This window comes from Caretta caretta, chromosome 18 (assembly GCF_965140235.1).
Source record: "Caretta caretta isolate rCarCar2 chromosome 18, rCarCar1.hap1, whole genome shotgun sequence".
Taxonomy (NCBI): Eukaryota; Metazoa; Chordata; order Testudines; family Cheloniidae; genus Caretta; species Caretta caretta.
This window is the reverse complement of record NC_134223.1, coordinates 9,172,974-9,200,409: the sequence shown is the minus strand read 5'-3', so window position 1 is coordinate 9,200,409 and position 27,436 is coordinate 9,172,974. Positions and strand designations below refer to the sequence as shown.

At 52.0% G+C, this 27,436-nt stretch overlaps 1 protein-coding gene across 9 annotated transcripts in view; it reads right to left on the bottom strand.

Moving 5' to 3' along the window:
- The window catches only part of VWA5B1 (von Willebrand factor A domain containing 5B1), a 90,628-nt gene that overhangs the window by 7,889 nt on the left and 55,303 nt on the right, over positions 1 to 27,436 (bottom strand). For 8 of the 9 annotated variants that reach the window (XM_075121145.1, XM_075121143.1, XM_075121144.1 and 5 more), the window contains 10 exons: positions 26,470 to 26,584; positions 21,523 to 21,708; positions 19,892 to 20,087; positions 18,386 to 18,579; positions 13,247 to 13,451; positions 10,088 to 10,405; positions 6,114 to 6,251; positions 5,044 to 5,178; positions 909 to 977; positions 159 to 228 (listed from right to left, as the gene is read on the bottom strand). In XM_075121145.1, the coding sequence (XP_074977246.1) occupies positions 159 to 228; positions 909 to 977; positions 5,044 to 5,178; positions 6,114 to 6,251; positions 10,088 to 10,405; positions 13,247 to 13,451; positions 18,386 to 18,579; positions 19,892 to 20,087; positions 21,523 to 21,708; positions 26,470 to 26,584 (1,626 nt within the window). The remainder of the gene's footprint in view (positions 1 to 158; positions 229 to 908; positions 978 to 5,043; positions 5,179 to 6,113; positions 6,252 to 10,087; positions 10,406 to 13,246; positions 13,452 to 18,385; positions 18,580 to 19,891; positions 20,088 to 21,522; positions 21,709 to 26,469; positions 26,585 to 27,436) is intronic. The other variant, XM_075121150.1, reaches the window with a different exon arrangement.

Below are 27,436 nucleotides of genomic sequence, written 5' to 3'. Positions count from 1 at the left end.
TGCCTGATGTGGACACACCTCTAAACAGCTGACAGGCTTTCCCGCATGTGGGCCCCTTTTGTCAAACCCACACCCAGGAGAAAACACTGAGCAATGGAATACTCCACCCTGGGGTCAGGAGGTCTCATTGAGTCAGAGAATGCTCTGCTGCACCTTACCTGGCAGAAAAAAGGGTATCGATAGACTTCTGGGAGTGAGCAGAGGGAGCAGACGGACTCTGCAGTGAAGCTGGAGAGAAATACAGAGCCAAGGCTGAAGTAAGGAAACATCTGGCATCAAGGAAGAGTTAATCAGAGTTCAGGGACCACTGGCTGGAGGCTGGGCTCCTGGCTTGGATACTAAATTGCTTTTTGACCTTAGACAAGTTACTTCATCTCTCTGCCTCTATGTCCCCATGTGTCTAACGGAGATAATGAGACTTATCCACCGTTCAAAAAAGGCTGTCTGGGAGATGCTGAGGGCTTAGCACCTCTAGAAACCAGAGTACTGATTTAGCTGCCTAAATATGGATTTAGGGCTCTAATTTTAGGCACCAGTGTTTAAAAAATATGTTGGCCAAAGTACTTCTAAATAATTCAGTTAAGAGCCCAAATCACCAGCCAAAGTTATGGGCAGGCACCAGATTTACCAGCTAATACATTTTAAAACACAATAGCTGAAAATCGTTTCCTCAGGCACGGAGCTGCCCACACCTGAGCTCTCTCTAACAACTGGAGGTTCACAACCCCTGGCTCAGCGCAGAAAGACGTTGCCCTGCCATTGGCCGTGACCAGCTGTGGCAGGAGAAGCAGAGAACCCCGAACTCCGATCCGACAGGTTTAAAAACTTTTCAGCTCAACTTGAAACCTCAGTCGGAGGAAGTGGTGCCACGGCGACCTTGAGAAACCCTGTGCATGTCTTGCTCTTACCTTCCGGGACACTGTAGCGCTCCCAGCCGGAAGAGGCAGGTGCGCTGCCGGGCGACAGGCTGTTCTCATCTGCAACAGCAGAAGCACAATGGCCACATCACCCTTCTCCACGTCATTACCACATGTCAGCATCACCCTGGCCTCGGAGTGAGGGTCACAACCGGCCCCCTCGCCCTAGGCGTGACCATCCTCCTCCATAACCGCCAGCACTGCCTGTCTGTCTGCCAGCTTGTTCGTCACCCTGGGCACCACAACACACTGTACCATCTCCCTCCTCCTCCTGGTTGCCATGGCTTCGCCAGACCTTCCGCTGGCACACACTGGGTAGCAGCATTGGTTTCAATGGAGCTCTGCTGACTTACACTAGCTGAGGATGTAGCTACCTTCGACACCAGTCTCCAAATCAAAGCCAGTGCCGTGGCTACACTGAGCTTTGGAGAGGGAAAGCGCCATGTCAGGATTACACAGTGTGACCGTTCTATTGACCACTGTAACGGTTCCGTCATGGGGCCTCCTGCTGGTTATTCTGGAAATTAGCTCAGTCTTTTCGCAGAGCGCTCTCCTCCGGTGGTGTCTCGCCTGCCATCACTTCTGCTCCGGACCCGTGTCGCCTCAAGATCAGGACACAGCCCTCCAGCTGTGCCCCATTCCTTCTGGGGGAGCAGCAGTCCTCTGTCCAGCCACTCGCCTCTGTGGCCAACTGCAGCCCAAGGTTCTAGCCACTCCCCTCAGTGGCAAACTGCAGCCCTTCACTGGCCTCTCCCTTCAGTGGCAAGTGAGGGTGGGGAGACCCAGGCCCACCCATTACTCCGGGTCCTGACCAGGGACCCTCTAGGCTGCAGCCACACTCTGTCCGTTTCCCTGGGCCACTTCCCCATAGCCCTAGCACCTTCTCTGCCCCTGTATCCAGGCTTTCAGCCAGTCAGGCTGGAGCTCCCGCTCCCGCCCTACCCTTCAGGGACCCAGTCCTTTCTCCCTGGGCTCCCAGAGGGAACTGACTCCTCTGCCCTGCAGCTCTCTTTATATTTGGGCTTGCTCTGCCCTGATTGGCTGCTCCTTGAAGCCCCTCACTGATTGGCTGTCTCCTGCGCAGCCTCCCCAGGGCTGCTTTTAACCCTTTCTCCACCAGTGTGGGGCAGACGCCCCATCACAACCACATTCAGCATCCTTGGGCCCCTCTTCCGCCTTTACCAAACCCTAATCCTGAACAGAGATCACTGCTTCCCAACCCATCGCAACCTCCAGCTCACCCATCACCACTGCGTCGCCATCACTATTTGTTTCATCATCCACAGTCCCTCTGCACCTCTGCCACATCTACTTTCTCTTCATGGCGCCTGATGGGTTCCTTCAATTGACCTCAGCCTGCTTAGGACAACCAGAGCTCTAGAGGCAAAGGGGAGGAAATTCCAACCCCGGAAGATGCATTCTAACACGTCTCGGTGGAGCTGGCTGTACCGTCTTACTGACCTGAAAGGTGTGAGCACCTGAGGCTATTTAACCTTTTAAAAGGGGACTCCCAAAGGGTCAGACATTGCTGTGTCCCTCTGCAGATCTGAATCCATCAATCAGGCTCTCGTGACCTTTATTCTAGTCTACTCTAATCCAGGAAGAGAGTGTGGCCTAGAACCTGGAGCAGAGCAGGAGTCATTCCTACTCCCATCTCTACCAATGAGTCACTATTTGACCTTGGGCAAGTCATAAACATCAGTTTCCTCTTCTGTAAAATGGGGACAATCCCATTTTCCAGAATGCTAAGTGGTTTAAGGTTTGGAAACTGCTCAGGAATGCTGGAATGGAAGATGCTACAGGAATGCGCATTCCAAGACAGTCTGTATTTTATTCATTCCAGGAAAAAAATCTAGAATTTATAAGCCTCAAACTCTGAAATAAACCCAGTGGGTTTTGAGAAATGTGATTTATCTGAGCACGTAAAGAAAACGGGAAGCAAGTTACAGCATCATCAGACATGCTATTGCCTGCACCTGGTTGACTTTTTAAATTTTCTTTAACGGCGTTTTTCTCTCTTTTAGCCAGAGATTTCCTCCTCTCTCTCTTGCTCTCGGTGATGGAAAACTTTCAGTGTCTCAGAAATGTTTAGTAGCCAAGCTGTTGTGCTCATCCTCCCAATGCAACCCGTATCTCCCCTGTGTTGCCAGGGAACCTGGAGTACACACTGGGACAGCACTAATGATCAAGTGCTGATCACTGAGTTTTTCAGGTCAAATTACCCCTGAGAAGCTGGGTAGCTTCGAAAGAAGCTGTCATGCCCACTGGATTATTTAGCAAGTCTGACAATATGAGTGGTGCTGAGGTCTAATCTTTAGGGAGTGCAGGGGGCATGGAGCTGAACCTAGAGCAAACAAGGGCTGGTGTGGCAGATTTCTGAAGCCTTTATGGAGGGGCCAAAACCTGGTCAAATGACAACTCTGAACACTGGGCATACTGGGATACTGAGGCATCCAGTCTCAAGGCACTGGGCAAGGGGATGGGCTGGACTCAGCTACAGCCATTATGGAAGGGTCTTTCATTGATAAGGTGTGGGGATGCCAGCTAGGAAAAGTGACAACCCAATTTTAAAGACCATCAACTTCAGACTGTGAAACTCACTACCACAGGAAACTGTGGAACCAAATACTGCAGTAACATTCAGCAAGGATTAGGGGTTCAATTGTACGATTCCGAACAGCATCTGTGGGTCCCTCTAGCTAGGGCAGAAATGACTAGAGATGACAATCCTCACAGTTCAGAGAATAAATAGATCATTAGTAGGTGTCAGGGAGAATCCATCTCCTCCACAGTGGTAGAGGATGCACAATTTGGTGCATTGTGGGGAGGTTATACCCTCCTCTGGACCATCTGGTACTGCCCAGGGCCACAGAGAGGATACAGGATTAGATGGACCATTGGTCTGTTCCAGATAGGCAGATCCAACGTACCTGCGTATACACGTGTAAATCACTGGAGTGTAATTGATGCGAATAACTTTGAACGGTTTTCTCCATTGACTTCAATAAAGCTAAGCCTGTTTCCACAGCTAAGGATCCAGCCTGCCTGTTGTTTGTATTTATTTTTATGTTTCAATACATATAAGAGAAGCTGGCAAATGGCCACTCTTCCCTTTCAGGGGCTGATTATAGAAATACCTGCATTACAGTATAACAACAGCTGGATGTATAGCTAGTTCAAAACACTATTGTGCGACCCCCTGGACAAGCCCTCTGCAGAGACCTAACTCAGCTGATTCTAGATGTATTCTGAGAGATAGAACGTATTTTTCAGCACAGTTACTTTCCACACAACCATGAATTCCAGCTCTCTCCTTGTCCCTGACTGAGAAGATCATTTTAACTCAGCAGCAGTCATGACTGCATGAGACAAAGTCCAACCTAACTTATCTTCATTAGTAGGAGATTTACAGAGACAGTCAAGTGTCTGAAGTCCCCTAGTCTCTAATTAGAGCAGGCTCAGCCCCTCGTGTCCCCTGTGTTATGGCTGCCAGTTAACTTCAGAGCATCAGCAAGAGTTACTTCTCGTGATCTGAGAGTTTCAGAATAAGTTATTTTCTCGTTATTTTCTGTTTCAAGAGATAGATTCCAGCCAGAAACATGGTTAGCTGTCCAGACCACATGCTTTGTTCCTCATCAGACCTTTCATATGACAGTAGCTGAGTATATTCCTCTCCAGAGAGCGGTCATCTTGGCCATAAGAAAGACAGAGACAATTCTATAGCAGGTGGGGTTTAGCCTAGATGGACTGCCTTCATCTACCCTGGAGCTAGCCAGGGCATCATAACTCACAGTTTGTGTTGGTCTGGTGCTGCTCTGATTACAGATTCCTGGGGTGAAATCCTGGCCCAATTGCAGTAAAAGGCAAAACTCCCACTGGCTTCACTAGAGTCAGGATTTCATCCTGAAAATGCTGTCATTGCTTACAGGAGTTAAACTCTCTGCTGCTACTGCCCTTCAAGAAACAGGCATCAGTTCTAAAGAAAGGGCCAGAAGAAGAAAACTGACCAGAGGCAAAAAATAGAGAGGGCTCATAGCATGTGTCAGTGTCCATCCTTTGTAAGATCATACCCACGGGTTCTACTCAATGATTACAGTACTGTGCCCCAGAAGGGCTGCAATCTTACGCATGCTGTAAAATCCATCATCTGCTCCATCCTGGCCGCAAGTTGACTGGGTGCGTCCGAGTCCGACGGAGAAGACTCGGTGCCTTCTGCTTCCTGAGCCTGAGCTCCTCTGGCCACCTTGTTTGGAAGCTGGCCCTTGACATGAACAAAGGGAATTCCCAGCATTACAGACAAACACAATGACAATAAAGTGAATTGGGTGAAATCAGTCACTTCATGGCATCCAGGCCTACCAATGGCGCCCCTCCTTCGCCCTGGGACTGGCTGCTGTACTCCTGTCTGGCCTAGGAACTCCTTCCTCATCAGTAGGCCGCTTCTGTAGCACTCACTCTGTGGTTAAGAGCCTGGAGCCCTCTGAGAGCCCACCACTCCCCTAACTGGCCACAGGCTCCCAAGAGAAGTACATTCGTCACACTCCTGCTCATAGGGTGACCAGATGTCCCGATTTATAGGGACAGTCCCAATATTTGGGGCTTTATCTTACATAGGTGCCTATTATCCCCCACCCCCTGTGCCGATTTTTCACGGTTGCCGTCTGGTCACCCTACTTGCTCACCAACCACACCCTCTTTCCTGCTGCAAGGACCCCTTTGTCATAGGCTGTGGGCCTTCAGAACAGCCCAGGCTGAGAGACCCCTTCACCTCCAGGCCCCAAGCTGGCTGTGGTCAGTCAGGACTGTGTGGTGGAGAGGAAAGCCCCTGGCCTCCAAGTTGGGCAGCCATACTCTTGGGCTCCAATGCTGGAGAGCTCAACCATAGCCCAAGGCTAAGAACCTCTTAGTTCTATGGACACATGAAGACCATGGAGACCTACACTGAAGGAGCAGCTGGAGATCCAGAGCCCAGCTGCCCTGAAGCTCACAGAAGAGAATGGATTTGTTGTTGTTACCTACATTGAGAGGCCTGATTTTTTCCCCCTGCCCAAGCTCTGAGGTGCTGTCTGAACCACGTTTCCCCTATGACACCCCCAAGCTGGCCCCTCACACTCCTATGCAATGGGAAATTAGCAGGGAGTGTGGGATGCATGCCAGCCTCAGCCTAGTAATGACGCTGTGCTGGTGTCCTGTTACCTGCACTGACATATTCGACCACGGTTGGCAGGTAGCCACTGGTGCTCAGGTCCACCGGGACAAAGGCCGTGTACTTGCTGATGACATTGCAGACTTTGCTGGTTTGGACGGCATTTATCTGGTACCGCCTCCCAGCCCCTGTTGGGTGAGAGATGTCAGGTTACGATCCATGAGTATTGTGGGCTCAGACCCTCTCCCAGGACCTAGATCACAAAAGCCACCTACACTCCTTGACCTCCTCACTGGCACTCTCAGCAAAGACACCCAGGACTGAACTGACCGTGGGGACTGGCATATCCCTTTTCCCAGAGCTGTGGTCTCTCTGGGGCAGGATCAAGGCACAGTGGAATGGGGAAGCATGCGGAAATTTCTGTGGCTGCTGCAAGCCGTAGTCCTATTTGGTGGCTGACTAGATAGTGCCATTCTCCAGGGCCAGACACTGCATACTCCAGGGCCGTCATCCAGCACCCGAGCAGTGAAGTCAAGCAAAAAAGATAGTAAGCCCAATATTACAGCCCAGAGAGAAGCACTCCAGGTACTCGGCCAGTTTGGGGCTTCCTCCCAGGTGGGACAGAGCTGAGAACAGGGGAATGGCCTAGGGAAAGAAGGAGAGAGATTGCTTCGGTGCGAGGGGCCGTCCATTAGATTCTCCTACGCTGCTCATTCTCCCTCTTTCCTCTGGTTTAGTGCCTTGGAAACCCCTTCTCACTGTGTGCCCTCAAAGACCCCATCCCAGCTTGTATTCAAGAAGCAAGGCAGGCTGTCTGGAAGTGCTGATTCAGCTTTAGGGAGACAGCCAGCTCTGACCGATGTGCTCAGTCAAGCTGCCAGCTCTTCTGTACCTTAATGTTGAGCCATTGGGTCTTAACTCAAGGATCCCAGTGATCTGAAGCACTGGGACCCTTTGGATTGCCCGATGTTTCTTTGCCACCGTAGCACAGATGGGATCACAGTCAGCGCTTGCTGGGGCTGGCACCAGTTGGTACCAGTGCCTTTCAAAAGCCTTTGAATGTTTTCGTATCCATCCGTACCGCACCACTGGAAAGTGATGTGCCACAATGCATTGCCGTAAAACACCTCTGAGCCCACCAACAAACCAAGCCACCGTGAAACAAACCATCCCCACTTGAGTCAACAGGCCAAGCCTAGAGGTGTCAAGCCTCACATGCTTCCAATTAGCAGCCCAACCCAGCTTCAGCTGTGCTCCTCTTATGGGGTGTGTACCCCGCACAGGCAATGAAAAGGTTAATGTGGATCTGAGAGGCTAATACGCTACCTGGATGCAGTGGGGGGGAAGGGATGGCCCAGGCTTAATTAAAAATGAAGCCCAGCTGGGGAAGGAGCTGGGTGGTGACTATAAAGAAGGGAAATTAAGCTTAGAAGGGGGCTGCAGGGAGGAACTCTGCAATCACTCTCTGGGACTAGAGCAGCAATGCTCAGACCATGGCGGTTCAAGAGTCAAATTAGTGATAAGCCCAAAAGAGCCCCAGTCATGTGAGTTCATTGTTTCATTTACTATACGTTCTAGTCAGATTTAAACAGTATGACAGGGGAAATATTTTGCTTTTTATAGACATGTATATTATTCTCACGGCAAATAAGTTAATAACTTAGTGCAAGTTGATAACTTAATTGGTTAATAACATAGTAAAAGCACCCGGTGTTTTAATATCATGGGCTGCAAAGAGCCGCAGGAGACACGTTAAAGAGCGGTGTGTGGCCTGTGAGTCGCCATCTTGAGTATCACTGGGCGAGACCATGGAGAGGCTGGGAGGGTCAAGGAGGAAGCCCGGGGGAGGAGTTGACACTGGGATCCTCTTGTGATTAGACAAGTCTGGCAGGAGGCCAGGAGAGAGTAGGAGCAAGCTCTGGTGATGAGTCCTGATACCAGGGCAGGATCTGGATGTCTGGGAAGAGAGCCCTGGGAGGCATTTAACTGGGGAGGGGTGGAAGGTTAAGCCCAAGGAGAGCAGAAGTTGGGTTAAGTTGTACTTTTGGTTTGGGATGTCTGGGGGGATTCCAGGGGACAGCTGTGCGAGTCCTGGCCCTGAAAGAAGGGTGAACTTTGGGGGGCAGTGGGAGAGACCAGCTGCAGTCGGTACAAGCCCAGGGAGGCAGCAGCATGGTGTCTTACAGAGCAGCCTTTGACAGCTGATTATAGGGACCCTGGACTGGAACCCAGTGTAATGGGGGGGCCTGGGTTCCCCTGCTCATCACTGGGAAGGTGGTGTGCAGCCCTGGATGACACAGGATAAGGAGTTTTGAGACAAAAATGGATTTAAGGACCACAGGGCCTCCAGTCGAGGCAGAAAATCTTTTGTAAGCACCTTGAAGTTTTATTTGTTGGACTTTCTGATACCCAGCAGGGATGGGACTAAAGTGTGACCTGGTTGGGGGATGGAGTCACGAAAGGAGGCAGAGCTCACGGGACCAGAGTGACCAAGAATAGGGGGTGCTGGAGAGAGAGGAGCAACTATGCCATGCCCAGCCACAACCCAGCGCACCCGCAGGGAATCCACTCTGCAGTAGCTGCCCATGCATACCCAGCTCCCATCTAAATAATAGCATCTTCTCCTCCTTTCCTCGTCAGCATGTGTGTCCCTTTCAAGGCTGGCTAGTAATTCTCTCCTTGTTTCTTAATGCATGCCTTTGATTTTACTTCTCCATGACATTTTCATCCCTGGGTTACTTCAAGAAAGGGATGAAGAGCGGAGAGATGCTACCAGCCTACAGTAGAGGACATTGCTAGCTGGCAGAGCTCAGCATTGTACGCTGGCTCCTAATCCTGTGTCCCCCCAGCCCTCTCTCCCATCTCACTGTCTCTTGTTTCACAGTGCCAAAGGCCGCCTCCTTATTAACTCCTGAGGGTTGAATTCATCTCTGGTGTAAGTCCTTTGAAATCAGTGAAAGTTACCCCAATGATGCCTTTTTGGTTCATATGTCTTCGGGAGAGTGTGTTTTCAGACCAATTCTGTGCCCATGCACGTCCCCAGAGTTCAATGGGTTTGAATCGGAGCAGAATTTGGCTCTCTAACTCCCACCGATGAATAGGCAAAGAAAAAATAACCCTCCCCAGCCACTGAAGCAACACCTGAAAATCAATCCGCAGCCGAACAGGCTCAGACCTGTCGGTTTCCTTTCCCAGCTCAGTTTTCCTTTCCCAGCCCATTCATTTTCATGGCAGAAGCCTTTGCACTTCTGGGCCAGGACTGGAGGCAGAAACAGTGACATTCAAAGAGGGGAACAAACAGTTCTCTGCACTTCTGTCTGTGCCAGAACTGGGAAATAGCAGAAATATCACAAGGGGACTTGTGATCAAGAGATCCCCAGCCCAGGAGGTTTGGCTAATTCACAGACTTGTTCAGAGACATGTCCAAACAGCTCCGCAAGGAGTGATAATCAGGGCTAGATTCCTAGTAGAGCCTAAACTTCTGGATCCTTCTTTGAACGGAACCGTTTGATGTTCCATTCAAAGCCAGGCCCTGAAAATTGGGACTCCATGGCGGAGGGGGCTGAACAGCAGGAGTTGTGTTTTGGTTCTCAAAAGGCCTAAAAAGCATTTGATTTGGGCTCATGACTCAACGTGACTAACCCTCTAAAAATATAACTAGCCTCCCTATGTGGGAAGCAGGGGAGTGTGGGAAACGGTGAGAGGGCGAGGAGAAGGAGCATGCTAACATGCAGCAGGGATATTTAATGAGCAATTAGGTGAGCTGGAGAAAAGCGCAGAGGGCATGAGGCCAGCTTTGGGAGACTCTCCTCAGATCATCACATGGAGCATCAACACATGGCCACAGTGCATCTTCACCAGGTGACCTTGCGTTAACACGTGATAACACTGAGGGCCACATCCCCAGCTGCCGTAAATTGATGTGGTATAATTGAGGCTACTGCAGCTGCAATGGTTTACACCAGCTCTGGGAATCTGGCCCTCCATTCTCACTGAGGCTGGCTGGCAAGGACGCTGGCATTACCGTGTTCGATTTCACATTCCTTCTCGGCCAGCTGCTCGAAATCCCGGATGATGGACTTTGCCGCCAAGTGGTGGAAGGTCTCGTTCCACAGATCCCCTTCACCATTCTCACAGCTCTCTCTGTTTTGGAACAGGGGCCGGATGTCAAAGGTGATTTCCCACTGGACAGGCTCATTACTCCTTAACCCCTTCACCACTGCCTTGCAGATGGCCCTGGGGGAGCGCGGGGACCACGTGGTGGAGCTGAGATCAAGCTCTTGGGGATCGCAGTCTGACGAAGTCTCTGTTTCAAAGGCAAAGGAAGGGTGCTGGGCAGATTCTGCAAGCAAGCAACAGGCACATAATGAATTAGCATCACAGTGAAGGGCAAGGCCACCTCCCATCCTCTGCTGTCACTGGTGTGCCAAGGAGCTTCCCAAATGAGGGCTACTTTGACAACATGCCAGAGTAGGAGTTAGAACCCAGGATTGACTGTCAGGACACTTTGGGTCAAATTCTGCTCCCAGTTACACCCACTGATGTCAGTGGGTTCCTGTATTTTGTATCTGACAGCAAATGACTCATGGTGTGACGTTGGGCAAGTGACCTAACTGCCTGGTGTCTCAGTTTCCCCCAGTGTTAAATGGGGATTATACCATTTTCCCGGGTCTTTATGAGTCTTCATTCGTGTTTGTAAAGCACTTTTTGATCCTTGGATGAAAGACACGATAGCAGTGCAAATAGGGTTGCCAGGGTGTCCGGTTTTTGACCAGCACGCCAGGCTGTAAACGGACTCTGGTGGCTACAGTCAGCACCACTGACCGTGCCATTAAAAGTCCGGTTGGCGGTGCAGCAGGGCTAAGGCAGACTAGTCCCTACATGTCCTGGCACCGTGCTAAGCCCCGGAAGCAGCCAGCAGGTCCGGCTCCTAGGCGGGAGGGTTGAGGGGCTCCGCACGCTGCCCCAGCCCCGAGCACCGGCTCTGCACTCCCATTGGCTGGGAACCCCAGCCAGTGGGAGCTGGGGGGGGGCAGTGCCTGCGGGCAAAAGCAGCGCGCAGAGCCTCCTGGCCCCCCAGCCTAGGAGCCGGACTTGCTGCTGGCCACTTCCGTGGTGCAGCGCGGTGCTATGACAGGCAGGGAGCCTGCCTTATTCCTGCTGCGCTACTGACTGGGAGCCACCTGAGGTAAACCCGCACCCTGACCCCGAGCCCCAACACCCTGCCCCAGCACTGATCCCCCCCCCAACCCGGAGCCTCCTCCTGCACCCAAAACCATGCATGCCCGCACCCCCAGCCCAGAGCCCGTACCCCCTCCTGCACCCAAACCCCCTGCCTCAATCTGCAGTCCCCTTCCACACTCCGAATCCCTCGGTCCCACCCCCCAGCCTGAAGCCCCCTCTTGCACCCCAAATCGCTCATCCCTAGCCCCACCCCAGAGCCCGCACCCCCAGCCGGAGCCCTCACCCCCTCCTGCACCCCAAACCCCTGCCCCCACCCAGTAAAAGTGAGGGAGGGTGGGGGAGAGCGAGCCACCAAGGGAGGGGGAATGTAGTGAGAGGTGGGTGGGGACTCAGGGAAGGGGTGGGGCGAGGGTGTTTGGTTTTGTGCTGTTAGAAAGTTGGCCACCCTAAGTGCAAAACAATAAGTAATAATTAACAACATGAAGGGGGGGGATGTCTCTTCTGGAAACTACCTATCCCAGCATGCAATGTTCCATCTTCATACAAGTGACTGGGCGTCTTTGCAGACTGCAAAAGAGGAGAGTGGTTGAAGGTTGCAGCGTACAGCCCCCACGGGGCTGCATCAGGCCAAGTGCAGTCGTAGGCCTGGCCGTTCATGGGGGAGCATTAGCCGCTTTGCAATGCATGCTGGGATACTTGGAGATGCAGAAAGGGGCCAGAACATTGCCAAGGGTGATTGACGCTCGTCGGGTGCTTTAAAATAAACTGCTGTTCCTGGAGAACAAATGTAAAAGGTGTCACCAACCTTTAATGGGAACAGTGACACACCTTTCATCCACCTCCCTGGTGTCAGAGTTGCCAATTTTGGTTGGACATATTCCTGGAGTTTTCATCGCACAATATGATCTTTAATTAAAGATTACTCCCCTTCCTGGAGCCTCCCCAGGACAATCCTGGAGGGCTGGCAACCTGAAGATCACTGCCAACAAACACACCGCCCTGGGAGTCTACGACACCCCTAATAGAATGGCCACGCCACGGACGGCCTCCCACGCTGTCATCCCCTTTCTCGGGCCATCTCTCTGGAACCCACACAATGCTGGGCTCCCAAGAACAGGGTTACAATGGAAATGGTGGGCTGGCTGGGGTACATTGGCATGGCTCCATCAATGGTCAGTGGAATTATTACAGCTGCGGATCTGGTCCAGTGAGTGAAACAAAGTTTGGTTTACCCCACACATGCTGTGAAAGGGGTAATATGGGCTTGAGAAGCCAGTTAACCAGGCTGCGGGCACCAGGAGGCGGCGCCAGGCCTGATTAGGGATAAAGCCCAGCTGGAGGGGAGCTGGGGTTGTTTTTGCTGGGATTTTGTTTTCCCTCATAAAGCGCTGGGGCCTGGGAATGCCCAGCGGGAGAGAGGAGACCCTCTCTCTGGGAAGCAGCCTGAGGAAACAGAGCGGAGCAGCTACTCCAGGGGTGAGCTGGAAGCCTGCTTGGAGACCAGGGCCTTAAGTAACTGGAACCTGCCTGAAGCCCTGAGTTTGTCAGCCCAGATAGTGGGGTTGTTGAATGCCCAGGAGCCTGGACAAGGCATAGGGGCAAACGGTAGAGGATGAGACGTACTTGTGAAGAGGAGAAGGCCAGCTGAGCCCAGCCGGGCTGAAGGTTTGTTTTGTTTACATTTCTGCTGGACTTTAGTCAAGGATACTGTGGTCCCAAAAGGGGCTAGACTCTGTAAAATGGTCTGGCTGAAGGGCTAGGACCCTCTTCTGGCTGGAGTAGGCCAAAAGAAAGGGAGGGGGAACTGAGGCAAGAAGTGGTGCAATTCCATATTCAGCCAGGAGGGGGCATGTTGGGGCAGCAGTTTTGCCCCTGGCCTCTTTAAGATTTGACCAACGTTTCCTAATTTACCAATACAGGCCGCAAGGTGCTATGGTGAGAGGTGCACAGACAGACTGGTTAGAGTGCTCTTCATAGCAACCTGCTGGATGTCACTTACCCTGATCCCCAGGGCTCCGGCTGCCCGAGGAGGATCTCAGGACAGAGCTGGTCTCCGGCTGACCCAGGCACCTGCCTGGAGCCATGTGTTGGAGGCCATCCCGTGGCTGGGGAGCGTCCACGTCCTGACAAAACAGCAAAGAGGGCCTCCTGGCGCCGGTGCCTCGTATCCGTGTGGTGGCGACGTAGGGGCTGGCGGTGAAAGGCTGTGAACAGGGAAAGGTCAGAGTGGGAGAGATGGGCATGGACAATGCGTGGGAGTCTTGTTAGGAAAGACACGAGCACAACAACTGTTAGAGGGGTGTGTATGGCAACAGACCGCTGGAAAGAAGAGGTTTGTGTAGGAAATGGATGGATCGATAGGAAGGCGAGATCCCACCACCCACCCACCTGTGTTTGACCCATTCCCTTCCTGACCCAGCTATCTTATTGGCTTGTCAGACATGCAAAACCCTGACATGGGAAACAGCATCTGTTTACTGAACACAAGTGTTTCACCACCACCACCACCCCGCAAAGTTTCCCTGACAACCGACTGGGATTTATTTCTCAGTGCATGCCCCAGATGCATTCCCTTTGAGGCTGGAATGAGTCATCGAGGGAGTGCCTTCCCCTGACCAGTGGAAGGATCAATGTGAATTTCCACAGTCCGGCTCTTTTAATGACTTCACATGGAAATTAAGAGAAGGACGAAATAGGCAGGCTGGGGCCCAGCGACTTAGTTACGAAGGGAAAACTGAGCAGCGTGTTCCTCCTCCTTAAAATAGTCCCTTGGGGGTGGGCAGAAAGGGAGCGAAACAGATCCCTGTGTCAGCGCTTCAGTGTAGACTCTACCTACGCAGACGGGAGGGCTTCTCCTCCCAGGGTAGATGCTCCCCGAGAGGCAGTAGCTAGGTTGGCAGAAGAATTCTTCCATTGACCTAGCGCTGTCTATGCTGGGGGGCTAGGTCGGCTTAACTATGCCCCTCCCAGGGGAGGGGGATTTTTCACGCCTCTGAGCAACATAGGTAAGCTGATTTAATTTTCTAGTACAGACTAGGCCTTAGACAGCAGCATTCATACCTTTGTCCAGCATCTCTAAGGCTGGTCTCTGTATGGACACTATGTCCCTGGGAGCAGGAGAGACACAGAAATCCTAGTGTTGCAGAAAGACGCCCTGAAGGCCAATATCCTCTGATTACTCACAGACCAAGCTCAGCATGGCAGTGGCAAGCTTTGCCCTGGCCTCTGGTGCAAATACCTCTGTCCTGACCTGGCAGGGCCCTCTCTAGGGGTTGGGTGGGGCATTCAGTTTCCATAACCCATTCAACCCTTGGCCTCTCTTCTAAAACTGCCCGCAAGAATGGAGGGGAGTGAGGGCAGAGCAGTTTGGAGGGTGGATTTTGGATGACGGACCTGTCTCTTGTGGATTGGATGCAGATCACCAAACTAATTTCCAGCTTCCCACCGCTCCTCGATTGTCCAGAGCCCGCTCTGTCTGGGTCGGAGGGAATTCCCTTTCCCCCGCACTGGGCCTCTTGAGTCCCTGCCCACTACTTGCTTCTTTCCCATAAACATCCCTCTAGTACTGCCCCAGCCCTCGGAGGAGGGCTCACTGACTTGTCTAAGCCATGCCAGCCCCATGTAGGGAGACCTGCGATGAAGGGACACTCCCTCCCCCTTGTTCTCAGCTGAGTTTGGCGTCTCTTGATCCCTGAAAATGCCCCTAAGGAGGTAGAGCCTAAGCAAGGAGGCATCTGAGGTGCGCTCAGTGGAAAGTCTCTCTGTGGAAGCTACTGCCGGCACATTTCCACATCCCCAGCCCATGTTTCCGCTCGCGCTTTCCCCGCCTGAGCCTTTCTCCTTGGAGATCAGGGAAGCATCTGGGAGTTTAAACCATCCATCTTGGCGCGCTGACCTTTCCTTTCCAGTTGCGGTGTGGGTATGGGCGGGAGGGGGGAAGAGCTCTACGTCCACGTCTCTGAAAATGTCAAGCTCCCCCCCAACCCATGTCCAATCTGCAGCCCTAGGCGGCTCTCACAATGTGAGAGATGCCGTAAAACAGGCAGCAATGTAAAACCAAGCAGAACACACACGTCTAACCCCCGGCTGTGTTCTGACGAGGGCCAGTTTCTCCTTGTCGTCTTCTAAACTCCATCATCCCCCACAATGCACAGAGACTGGGGCCTGGCCGATCCTAACGGTGCAGACACTGAATGGGGGAAGGACACAAATACCTCTCCAGCCCTACAGCACAGAAGGAATGAAGCATCCACCCTGGCATGTCTGTAATGAACCATCCCTTAGAAACGCCTGGACTTTGTGATGTTCCACAGACCAGCTCCCAACATCTCCCCCTACCCCTGCGGGACGAATTCCTCTCCCCTGTGTTCTACTCATCTCTTCCCTCCACTCTCTTATTGTCTCTCTTTCACAGCCCTCCATCACCCCATTTTTCCTTCCCCATTCCCTTCCCTGCCAATCTCTGTAACCTTGTGGCAGATAAGAAGCCTATCGAAGACCTCAGATACCCTGTTCAGGGTTGTCATGGGAACGGGGATGCAGCAGCAGCTGTTCGTGTTCTGGTCTGCCCAGGCTTGCTGCAGACACTGATCTCGAAGGAGACCGTCTCAGTCATGTCAAACAGCAGAGTGAGCCATTCCAGCCCTTTGCCTGAAAATCGCCATGCTGATAACAGGGTCAAAGGGGACTGAATGCCTCTGATTCACCGCAAACCACGGAAATCACCCTTTCAGCTAACCTCACCTTTTCATTTCAGTTTATAAGGACCTCAGAAGGGAAGCGAGCAGCCTTCTTGTGGGCTGAATTTTGGACTTCCCACTCAGCATTCCCAGCATATTCCTGGCCTTCTCTTGTAAAAAGGCACTATCCCTGGAGCATGGGTGGCCGTAGGGGCCCACAAGCACTAGGAAGCTGTTTCAGCTGGCACAAGTTAGAGCAGCTTGGAGGCTGCTCTAGTTTGCACCAGGGGCTGAATTATCTTCCAGCTGTCTCTGGGATGGTGGGGGAGCAAAAATTTGACAAAGCCACCTCTATCCCCTGCCTCAGGTGCAGTGGGTGGAGATCAGGCACACCTGAATCTCTCTGGCCCAATGAAGTACCACCAGGGAATGAATTGGACCCACGGTCCTTAAGGTGTGGGAGTGGTCAGAATTATTGGGACATTGATGCAAACTCATTCTGGGGATAATGTTGCCCGTTGTATCTATGTGAAAAGAAAGAGCTGTGAATTAAAGCAAAATCTCTCTGGAAACTTGCTTGGAGCAGACTTTCCTCTCCAGCTCCTTTTGTACCCTATCTTTCATTTCCTTGGACCCGGTGTTGTATTAACAGGGGGTTTGCATCAAGATTAACTTTGTGTTCTGCTGTGAGGCATGCAGGCACTGCTGCAGATCTGAAGGGTTTAGATCATTTGGCCAAACTCTAGTGAAACATGAACCCAAGAAGAATTCAAAGGTATAACTAGGATCAAGCAAAGTTCAGGCCCCTCTGATGAAGGAGACAGTAGAGATGCCGACACAACACGTGAACCCAGGCTATGAAAAGAAGTGGTGGACCCATCGTGTGCCCCCGCTGGAAATCTGGACAGGCTTTTTCTACCTGCTGGCCTTTATTTCTGGCGGAAAAGTTTTCTCCTTGGCACCACGTTGCAGCACAAAATGCGCATATGTGCACAAGTGCGCCCCAGGTCTGAGCCCCTCGAACCTGGGAGCTTTGCCTGCCACCGCAAGGCTGCCCCTGCACCTGACTTTGTGGGCATAGTCACCTGAGCGTGTTTTTAAGGGGGGCAGGAGAGCACTGTGTGACTATAGTGGTTGGTTTGGAGACAGGGCCTTGGGAGAGGAGGCATTGGACATGGCACACTGAAGAGCATCCTACACCCCAGAGGTTGCACTGGGGCCTGGGAGCAATGCTGGAAGCCCCAGCTCTGGGGTGGTGTGTCATAAATATAAAGGGAAGGGTAACCACTTTTCTGTATACAGTGCTATAAAATCCCTCCCGGCCAGAGGCAAAATCCTTTCACCTGTAAAGGGTTAAGAAGCTAAGGTAACCTCGCTGGCACCTGACCCAAAATGACCAATGAGGGGACAAGATACTTTCAAATCTGGAGAGGGGGAAACAAGGGTTCCGTCTGTCTGTGTGATGCTTTTGCAGGGAACAGATCAGAAATGCAAGCCTTCCAACTCCTGTTAAATTAGTAAGTAATCTAGCTAGAAAATGTGTTAGATTTTCTTTTGTTTAACGGCTGGTAAAATAAGCTGTGCTGGAGGGAATGTATATTCCTGTTTTTGTGTCTTTTTGTAACTTAAGGTTTTGCCTAGAGGGATTCTCTATGTTTAGAATCTGATTACCCTGTAAGGTATTTACCATCCTGATTTTACAGAGGTGATTCTTTTACCTTTTCTTTAATTAAAATTTTTCTTTTAAGAACCTGATTGATTTTTCATTGTTCTTAAGATCCAAGGGTTTGGGTCTGTGTTCACCTGTACCAATTGGTGAGGATTATTATCAAGCCTTCCCCAGGAAAGGGGGTGTAGAGCCTGGGGAAATATTTTGGGGGAAGACGTCTCCAAGTTGTCTCTTTCCCTGTTCTTTGTTTAAAATGCTTGGTGGTGGCTGCATACTGTTCAAGGACAAGGCAAAGTTTGTACCTTGGGGACGTTTTTAATCTGCTCTGCTCCTTCCACTCACCATGCACCCAGCATGCTGAGATCATTCAAAAATCGGGCTACTGGTTCCCAGCCGATCTGAGTGCATTTGAAAACCTGGCCACAGTACAGGGACGCCAGTGTCCAGGGGAACTGCGGTGGCCCTGAGACTGCTCTGCTAGGTCCAGGGGGGAGAAGGGTAGGAAAGGCTCTTACCCTGCAGCTTCTGTGCTGGAGACACTGGGGATGGGGAGTCACATTGTAACTCCTGGATCTCCAGGCTCCAGTGCAAGAAAATGGCACGTCAGGCAGGAACTATGCCATGTAACAGGACCTGCGGGCAGTGACGCTGCCATGTGCTCCTGAAAGAGCCTCTCCGAGCTAGAAAGCGAGGCCCACGCTGTGCTGGCATAAGGGGCAGCAGTGCGAGGATACCCTGGAGAGGCCCCTGCTGGTATATCCCACCGTCGAGGCCCAGCACCGGCCCTTACCTGGAAATCCGCTAACCATGGCTGTGGCTCCGGGCTGAGCTGGCACAGATCCTGTATGTGGGCTTTGCGAAGGGGATTCTTCCCCAGGGCTGCGCTCGGATCGCTGGCTGTGGGGACCCTCTTGAAAGGCTCGTGGCTGGCAATCTGATTGGTGCTGTACACCCTTCGCCTGGAGTAGGATTTAGGGTCCAGCCCTGTTCGAAGGAAGAGCTGATCAGCAGCGGGACCAGCCAATGCCAGTGAGGTCTTTAACATCACTTGTTTCAGGCAGCAGAGAATGGGAGGCCCCTTCCTCTAGAGGGCAGAGAGCCCCACTCAATCACTCTTACCGACTCCACAGAGAATCGCCCTGACTCTGCTGGGAAGATGGACCTTGGATGGGAGAGAGATAAACCAGGCAGGGGGAAGGACAATGAGAGACTTGTGCTTGAGAGCCCCAGGGAAAAGAACCCTCCACACTGCTCATACGCAGGGGTGGCCCAGGCATGAAGGGGCCAAGCTTTGGAATACAGTACATGGACTTACGTTCATAGAGTAGCTTTCGTCCTGAAGGATCCCTATTCGAATCAGGGATCCCTGCACCCAGGACTGACATGCAGCCCTTCCTGGGATGGAACACAGCCGTGACACTGTTGGAATTTGACTGGGCCAACAGGATTAATACCCTTAGCCTTGAGAAAAGTGCCAGGGACTCGTTAATGTCCAAGAGGCCAGGACCTGGGTTTTACATCTGCCCCAGACTCCTCTCTCCTCACTGTTGAGTGTGACTTTGATACTTGGTGAGTGCTGGGACTGTTTTGCAAGTCTGAGGAATGTCTAGCCAAAGACTTGAACACCTCTGTCCTCTCCCATGCTTAGCAGGTAGGTAAACATCATTCGCCCCATTCTGCTGATGGGGAACGTGAGGCAGGGAAAGGCAAAGTGACTTGCACAAAGTCTCCAGCAAAGTCAGTGGCAGATCCAGGAATAGAGAACCAAAGAGTCCTGATTCCCAGTCCCCTAGTCTAACCCCTCTCCCTCCTTTTGTGGAAGCAAGAGGGCCTGGCAGGTCTCCAGAGGAATACACTATTCAGGCTGCCGAGTAGTGGGATGGGATTCAATAAGATCCTACATCTGGGATTGGAATTTGGCCTGATCCAAACCTTGCAGAGGGTCACCAAGAGCCCGGGAAGCCTTTTAGTGCAGATGGTTTTGACTACGAGAGGGAGCGTAAACTTTGCAATAATAATCCCAGGGCCAAAGCCCAGGATGTGCTGCAAATCTCGGGGGATGCCTATTCTCAGTGGGTTCCCAGTTCGATTCCCAGACATCTTTGAATAAAGCAGCCAAGCCAAGTGGAGTCTCTGAGCTTTGTGTGATTTGTTGCCACTTCTCCAGAGACCCCTGTCACTTCACAGAGATACAGCTGAAGGGATGTTATCTGAAAGCGACAAACCAGTGGCTAAAGGCAATGATCAGGAAGAGGAGTGGGTGATGCTACTGGGTTTACAACAAGAAGAAACTGACCAGTATCTGGGTCAGATTCTCTCCTCGGTTCTTCGCCAACCACCAAGAGATCAGGGGTCTGCTCTGAAGGGAGCCCCCCCGCAGAGTCCTTGGGATAGCTCCAGCTGTCCAAGCTAGCTCCCTCTTCCTGGGAGTGAAAGAAAACGGAACTGCCTGACTCCTGGGAATGCATCATGCTGTAACGCCGTCTCTTGTCCTGGGAAAGAAAGGGAAAGAGAGGAATTGGGCTGAAATGCTGCATCCGCTCTGGCCTGCTGGATCTGGAAAGGGCTCAGGATGTGCATGGAATTGGCAGTCTTAGCAATTCATACATCCCCACCCCTCTTGATGAAGTGCCGGGATACCCCATGTCTAGTGCCCCTTCTCCCTATATCCCATTGACCCAGACCCCTTCTCCCCTCCCCCGCTGTCCCTGATCATAGAACTGGAAGGGACCTCGAGAGGTCATCTAGTCCAGTCCCCTGCACTCAAGGCAGGACTAATTATCTAGACCATCCCTGGCAGGTGTCTGTTCAAGCTGCTCTTAAAAATCCCCAATGATGGAGATTCCACCACCTCCCTAGGTGATTTACTCCAGTGCTTAACCACCCTGACAGTTAGGACGCTTTTCCTAATGTCCAACCTAAACTGCCCGTGCTGCAATTTAAGCCCATTGCGTCTTGTCCTAGCCTCCGAGGTTAAGAAGAACAATTCTTCTCCCTCTTCCTTGTAGCAACCTTTTATGTACTTGAAAACTGTTACCATGTCCCCTCTCAGTCTTCTCTTCTCCAGACTAAACAAACCCAATTTTTTCAATCTGCTCTCACAGGTCATGTTTTCTAGACCTTTAATCATTTTTGTTGCACTTCTCTGGACTTTCTCCAATTTGTCCACATCCTTCCTGAAATGTGGTGCCCAGAACTGGACACAATACTCCAGTTGAAGCCTAATCAGCGTGGAGTAGAGTGGAAGAATTACTTCTCGTGTCTTGCTTGCAACACTCCTGCCTCACTCCTTCACATCCTTATGCCTCAGGCAATTACAGCTGGTGCTTTTCAAGACTGTTGGCTTGTGTTATGTTTGGGAAGGAGAGGAAGAGAACAAAGCACAGTGGGATCAAACAACCACCCCACCTTCCTCCTGCACCTCAGTGGTGCACAGTTGACCCGTGAATGGAAGTGGGGCAAGCCACTCAGCAAGACACCCTGTCTGGTGGCAGAGTTTTCTGTGCATGTGACGAGCATAATATCCAAAGAAAGATTCACGTTACAGCCATCGTGGCCTTGGTAGAGCAGCCCTGCAACAGTATGTGGCTACCAAGCTAGGAACTCCTGCTGATCGAACTCTCCGCCATGGTTCCCTCTTCCCCATACAGCCGCATTCACTTCATGACTCATATCTGAGAGAGAAGTCTCCATGCCAGGGAGGAGTGAGAGAGTGTGTAACTGGCTCCCCCACCACACCCGCATACACACATGCAATGCACACCCCCACACTTCATGCGCACTCACACATACACATGGATTCACACACACCATGCCCGTGCACACCCAACACATATGAATACACAAACATACACAGGCATATGCATACCCACCCAGGGTGCACGCACACTGCCCATGGGGCTGGGAAATATGGCAGAGGTTACTTACAGCTCTGGGGTTGGAGATGTACAGGGACGTGTCACAGACAATGCTGTACCCAACCAGCCGATCACCAGGGAAGAGGCAGCTGGCACTGACTGGGGAGATCAAGACCTCAGTGGTTTCAGGAAAGACCCACTCCACGGTTACATCGCTCAGGACAGGTGCCATAGCTTTCTTCAGAGACTTGATCATCTGCCAGGACAGAGCACAAACCCACGTGGTCTGTCAAACGGCAGAGGGGAGGGTGTTGTGAATGAGTGTGCGGGCATGTGTTGTGAGCATGGGCATGCATAGATGCCAGAGTGTGTTGGCATGCACCTGTGGGTGAGTATGTGAGTGTGTGAACACGCCGGGGTGTCTCAGTGTGTTGCACAGTGAAGATAAACAGACCTGCCCACCTGGATTTCAGTCGTCGATTGTCCTCTCCAGAACCCATCACAATGTGATGTCTTGAGTCTAGCTGACAGAACAGGCTGAGCTCACAGGGAGAGGCCGATGGCCCAGCTGCTCTTGTCTCCTGCCTGCATCTTACACATGATGCTTCAGGGGAAAGTGGAAAAAATCCACCCTATACACATCTGGCCGATTGGGCAAATTGATCTGCCCCATGGGAGTGAGAGACACCAGCGTAGAGCGAGACGGCCCTGTGATCCCTGGGAACTCACCTGCTACATGCCACCTGTCTCCAGTATTCCAACCCCCTCAACGGAGCAGGCAGGTGGTTTATGCCATCTGATCCTTCAGCTGCCAGACATCAGTCTGGTCCAAGGAAGCAACATAGAGCATCCCTGAGGCTGCTCCAAATCGTGCCATCTACCACCAGCCCTCTGCACTCCAGCCAATTTCCTTTTTGCCCTGCCAAGCCCCCTACATCAGGGGCAACAAAACCAACCATGAGTGCGTTTCAGAAAATCCTCAGTATGAATTTCAGCAGATGCCTTTGCTGCAGGATAACACTCTGGTACCTTGGATGGCAGGCAGGTCCCTGCTCTGCATAGGCATTAATCACACACACACAGTGTGGAGAGTGCTCTAACTCTGCGCCATCCCTTACCAATCTCCCCAGCCACGAGACACGCTTGCCTTTCTGTAGAGAATTCCCTGGGCCTTTCCAAACAAGCCTCCCGGGCAGACACCGAGAGATCTCTGTGCTCTGAATCAACGTGACTCCGCGTCTTCGCAAGGACAGCAAGCCCTTCTCACAAGCACACAAAGAGGCTACTGGTAGCTCAGCACTGGGCCAGCTGGGGTCAATTGGCAACACTCTATGTAAATCAACGTAGCCCCACTGACCTTTATGGAGTTATGCCAGTTTACGCTAGCTGGAGATCTAGGCCAATATCAATGTATATATATTACAGGCAAATCCATTCGTTACTGCTTTCCCACTCGGGACTGTTTTCCAGAGTGCAAAGAGAAGTTAAAAAGAGATTTACCTACAGGGCATTTTAAACTTTCTATATGGTTCAATGTCCACAATACAGGATCTGTAAGGCACACCAGGATGTGTTTGATGGGGCCATTAATTGATGCCTCAGATGGCTGAAGACCATCTGTATAACAAGTGAGGCCTGTATTAACAGCCCTGTAAAAACGCCCTTTCCTGTCTTGGGGCTTAATTTATAACACAGACACTGGTGCTTCTCTATCTTTGAAAGTGCTTCCTGGGCTATAGGGGGAACAGGATCGGGCCCTTTTGCGTGAAACAGTCATTACAGCTGGCGTTTCCGACGCGGGTGCTAGGCTGGACTGAACCAATGGGAGCTGTCAAGTTAATGCACAAAGACGGGTGAATCTCAGCCTCCCACTGAAGTCAGTAAATCATATGAACCCAACGACTGTTGCTGGGGAGAGCTGAGCGTTCTATCCCAGAGGGGCCAGGTGGGGAAATGCATAAGGTTTAGGGTCTGTCTACACTGCAGTCATGGCTAGACGGACCTGAGCTAGCTTTAATCTAGCTAGCTAAGGTACCAGAGCAGCGAAGCTGCAGCAGCATGGACTGCAGCATGCCCTAGTCTCCCAAGTAATTGCACAGCCCTCCCGGACTTCACGGCTTGATCCAAGCGAGTTCAGGTGTGTTTAGACTAGCAGCAATCACTGCCCATGATTTCAGTGGAAACAAACCCCTAGAGAACAGGAATGGAAGTGAAGGGGAGGCAGATGATAAAGGAACCATAACTCCCAGTTTGGAGTATAAATGCTGTAGAAAAGAGACGGGTGTAGGGTCTCAAACGCTGCCAGTGAGACAGGATGTAACCAGGAGAGGTGGGAATAGTGAGGCTGTGAATAATGAACCTTGCAATGCAACTCTGTGGACTGAAAGTGACAGGTGCAGGGAGCCCCGTTATTTATGGCATTGGCAGCGTGGGAGCCAGACATCAAAACCTCAGAACTGCTTCCCAGCCTGCATTAAAGTCAGTTTAACCAGCAAAACTACTGCACGGTTATTTCTCTTCCGTGGCCCCCATGAACCTCCAGGCGGCTGGGCTGAGCAAAACGGGGGATTTTGACTTCACTTCACAGCTATTAGCTGCCTGGGTGCCAAGCCCTCTGTTTCGGTCTGTGTCTACCGCTGCCGCTATGTTTGCAACCAGGAGCGTGCCGCGACTGCCGCTTCTGTTCCTCCCTGCGCACAAGCCCTGACTCTCCAATGAGTCTGACATGAAGGCTCTTTTTCATCCAGCTCTCCCCACCCACACGCTGGGTAGGAGTTGGCAAGCCAGTCCCAGAGCAAGGAATTGTGCCAAGAGCAGCTTGTGACCACCCCCACCCGCAATGAGATGAGAAGTTCACTAAAACGCAACATGTCCGTTCCCCTGGGAAACTGTTGTTGTCTGAGTCCAGAGGGGCCTACAGGAATTTCAGCTCAGGAGAGGAAGAGGTTGGGAGGGGGTATTCGGCCCAACGCCTCTGTGCTGGTGTGTTCAGGATCACCCTGATCCTGCTTCCCACGAGCCATGTTTGTGGGATGTTAACGGGTCCCCCCCGTCAAAGTCAGGGCCTGAGAAACATCCCTGCAAGGCAGTTCTTGGTCACAGTGATCCCCCAGCTTCGGGGAGTGGTGTCTGGGCCTGTGAAATCCACACCGGGCTTGCTGCCCCTGCAATGGGATGGGGGGGGGTGTAAATCAGGCTTTGCAGTGGCAGTTCGTTCTGTGAGTGCAAAAATGGTGGTACAAAATAGCAGGCGGGGCCTCTGGTTTTTAGGAACTGTCCCATCAGTTCGACTTGAGCCCACTGCACTGCAGTGTTGCCATGCCATGGGTGCGCCGATGGACGGCAATGTGGAGACACCCAGCTTTGTCCTGTTGGATCAACCTGGGAAAGTGGCAATTCTAAATTCCCCTCCTAGGATTCACCTCGTCAGCCAAAATCTTTCCAATGGGGAGCAGGGCCTGGCATCGCTGGTCTCATACTGGGACATATATCAGCAGGCTAGAGATGCCCTCAGCCGCACAGGGCAGCTCTCCTCCGGCGTATCCTAACAGCCCACTGTGGCGTAAAACTCCAGTGCTAAACCCAGTGGGCTGGAGTCCTTTCTCCTTCAAATTCACCATCTAAAATCCTGCTAAAAATGATCCATCCCTCAGCACGAATAAACACCCACCACACCTCCGCCCCTTCCCTCCCGGTGCGCTGCCCTGACCCATTATACAGAAAGAGGGCAGGGTGCCTGGGGCTGGATCGGAAGGTCCCTGGCTAGCTGGGGAACAAATCTCTGGTCTCACCAGCGGGTGCTTTGCCACTGGCTTTCCTCTGGAGACATGTGTCTCCAAGGAAGAGACGACCCCCATGTCCCGCTACAAAGCACCTCTTCACATGGCTGTCAGCGGATTGGGCCACTGCCCCCTTGGCTTCTAAGGCCTCCTATTATTATTATTAGGGTTGTGGTACCCCTTGTCCTGGCCCAGGAACCCCCTTTGCCAGGTGCTGGACAAACACATAAGAGCATAAGAACGGCCACGCTGAGTCCGACCAAGGTCCATCTAGCCCAGTTTCCTGTCTTCCGATAGTGGCCAGTGCCAGGTAGTGCCCCCGAGGGAATGAACAGAACAGGTAATCATCTAGTGATCCGTCCCCTGTCACTCATTCCCAGCTTCTGGCAAACAGAGTCTAGGGACACCATCCCTGCCTATCCTGGCTAATAGCTATTGATGGATCTATCCTCCATAAGTTCCTCCGTGAACTTATCTAGTTCTTTTTTTAACCCTGTTATAGTCTTGGTCTTCACAACATCCTCTGGCAAGGAGTTCCACAGGTTGACTGTACACTGTGTGAAGAAGTACTTCCTTTTGTTTTTTTTATTAATTAACACAGGACAGAAAGCCCTGCCCCAAAGAGCTGATAATTGACTAATAATCCCTGGCTCTTCATCTTTATCCCTCAGACATTTCCCAAAGAAAGTGAGTATTATTAACCCTGACACTGAAGACAACAGAATATAGACAAGGTGAGGAGCACAAGGAGACAATCCGAGTCAGGGTCAGCATGATGGGTACTGGTGTTAGCACACCTGCCACCTAGCATGTACCCTCGGCCCATCATCCCCTCCCCCTTTCCATCGGGGCATCATTCGGGGACATGCCTGTTGTGCATTCAGAGCTCACTGGGGTGAAAAGCACCCGCCCCACTGGCTGCTATCCTGCTGACACAAAGCCCGTCAGTGACCTCTGCCGTCACCCACCTGCTCAGCTGCAGGTTTGTCAAATCAGCAAATAATCCATCCGCCTTCTTCCCTCGTCTTTATGCAGTCCCAGCCCAGCCCCTTTGCAGGACGGACTTTGATGGGGCAGCTGCTTCCTTGCCCCAGCCCAGCTTTGTCGGGATGCAGAGAAGCCTCCAGTCTTTGGGGCAGCTATCCAGACCGACCTAAGCTCTGAGCCCTGCCTAGTTTGCCCCCCGCCCAAGGAAAAGCCAGCGATGGGAAGAGGAGAGGGATCCTGAGTAGCAGTACCTTTGGCTGCAGCCTCTCGCCCTCTGCCAGGAATTCTGCACTCCCCTTGGACACGGCAGCCAGCCCACGCACCAGCCTCCTGCAGGCGTTCTGCCCAATGCCAAAGCTGTAGCACCTGGGGAAAGATGGAAATTCAGGATACAGGTCAGGGGCGAGGAGCGGGGGCCATTAGAGCAGGAGGCCGGATGTAGGATCAGTCCCCTACCCCCCCACTAATGCTGGGCAATGTAATAGCATTGAACAGTCCTGGCTCCCCTTGATTTCAATGGGAGCTGCAAGCAGTCACCCCTCTGAAATCAGCCTCCAGTGAGGTACCTAAGCATGCAGCAAGTCAGCCGGATGTTTAGCTTCGACTGCTCAGCCCTGGTCAAAAGGGGACGAAATGATAGAGGGGGATGCCTCCCTGGTGGCACCCGAAGGGACGCAGGCTTGCTGGGCTCTGGCCATGGGGCACCCCCCCTCCCTCTACCTCCACTTGCCAGCTTTTGCAGCAGCTCGCTCCCTCTCTGAATACAAACAGCCTGCTTTGGTACAGGGTCAGCTATTTTCCCCAGCTGAGTCCTGCTGATTATCTCTGCTCAGGATTCAAATAAACTTTCTCAAGAAAAGAGCAGCCAAGTGCTTTCCTGACCTTCCCAGCCCTTCTGCTAAAGTGACCTTTTTGTTGTTGCTGCTTCTGGCTGAAGCCCGCGATCAAGAGTTGGCATCAGGCAGGAAAAACCATGGGTGTGAGCAAGCCCCTCTGCAGCAAGGGGCTTGAGCCTAGCTGGCTAGTGAAAGGCAGGCAAGAACTGATCTCACTTCATAGACTAAGGGATCAGCTCTGCTCCCACTGATGACCATGGGAACTGTGCCACTGAGCACAGGTAAATGACCAGCTGTTATAAGAGAGGGAGGGAGGGATGGACAGAAGTCAATGGAAGTTGCAGGTGCTCAACACCTTTCAGGATTCGTCCCCATCTGTTTA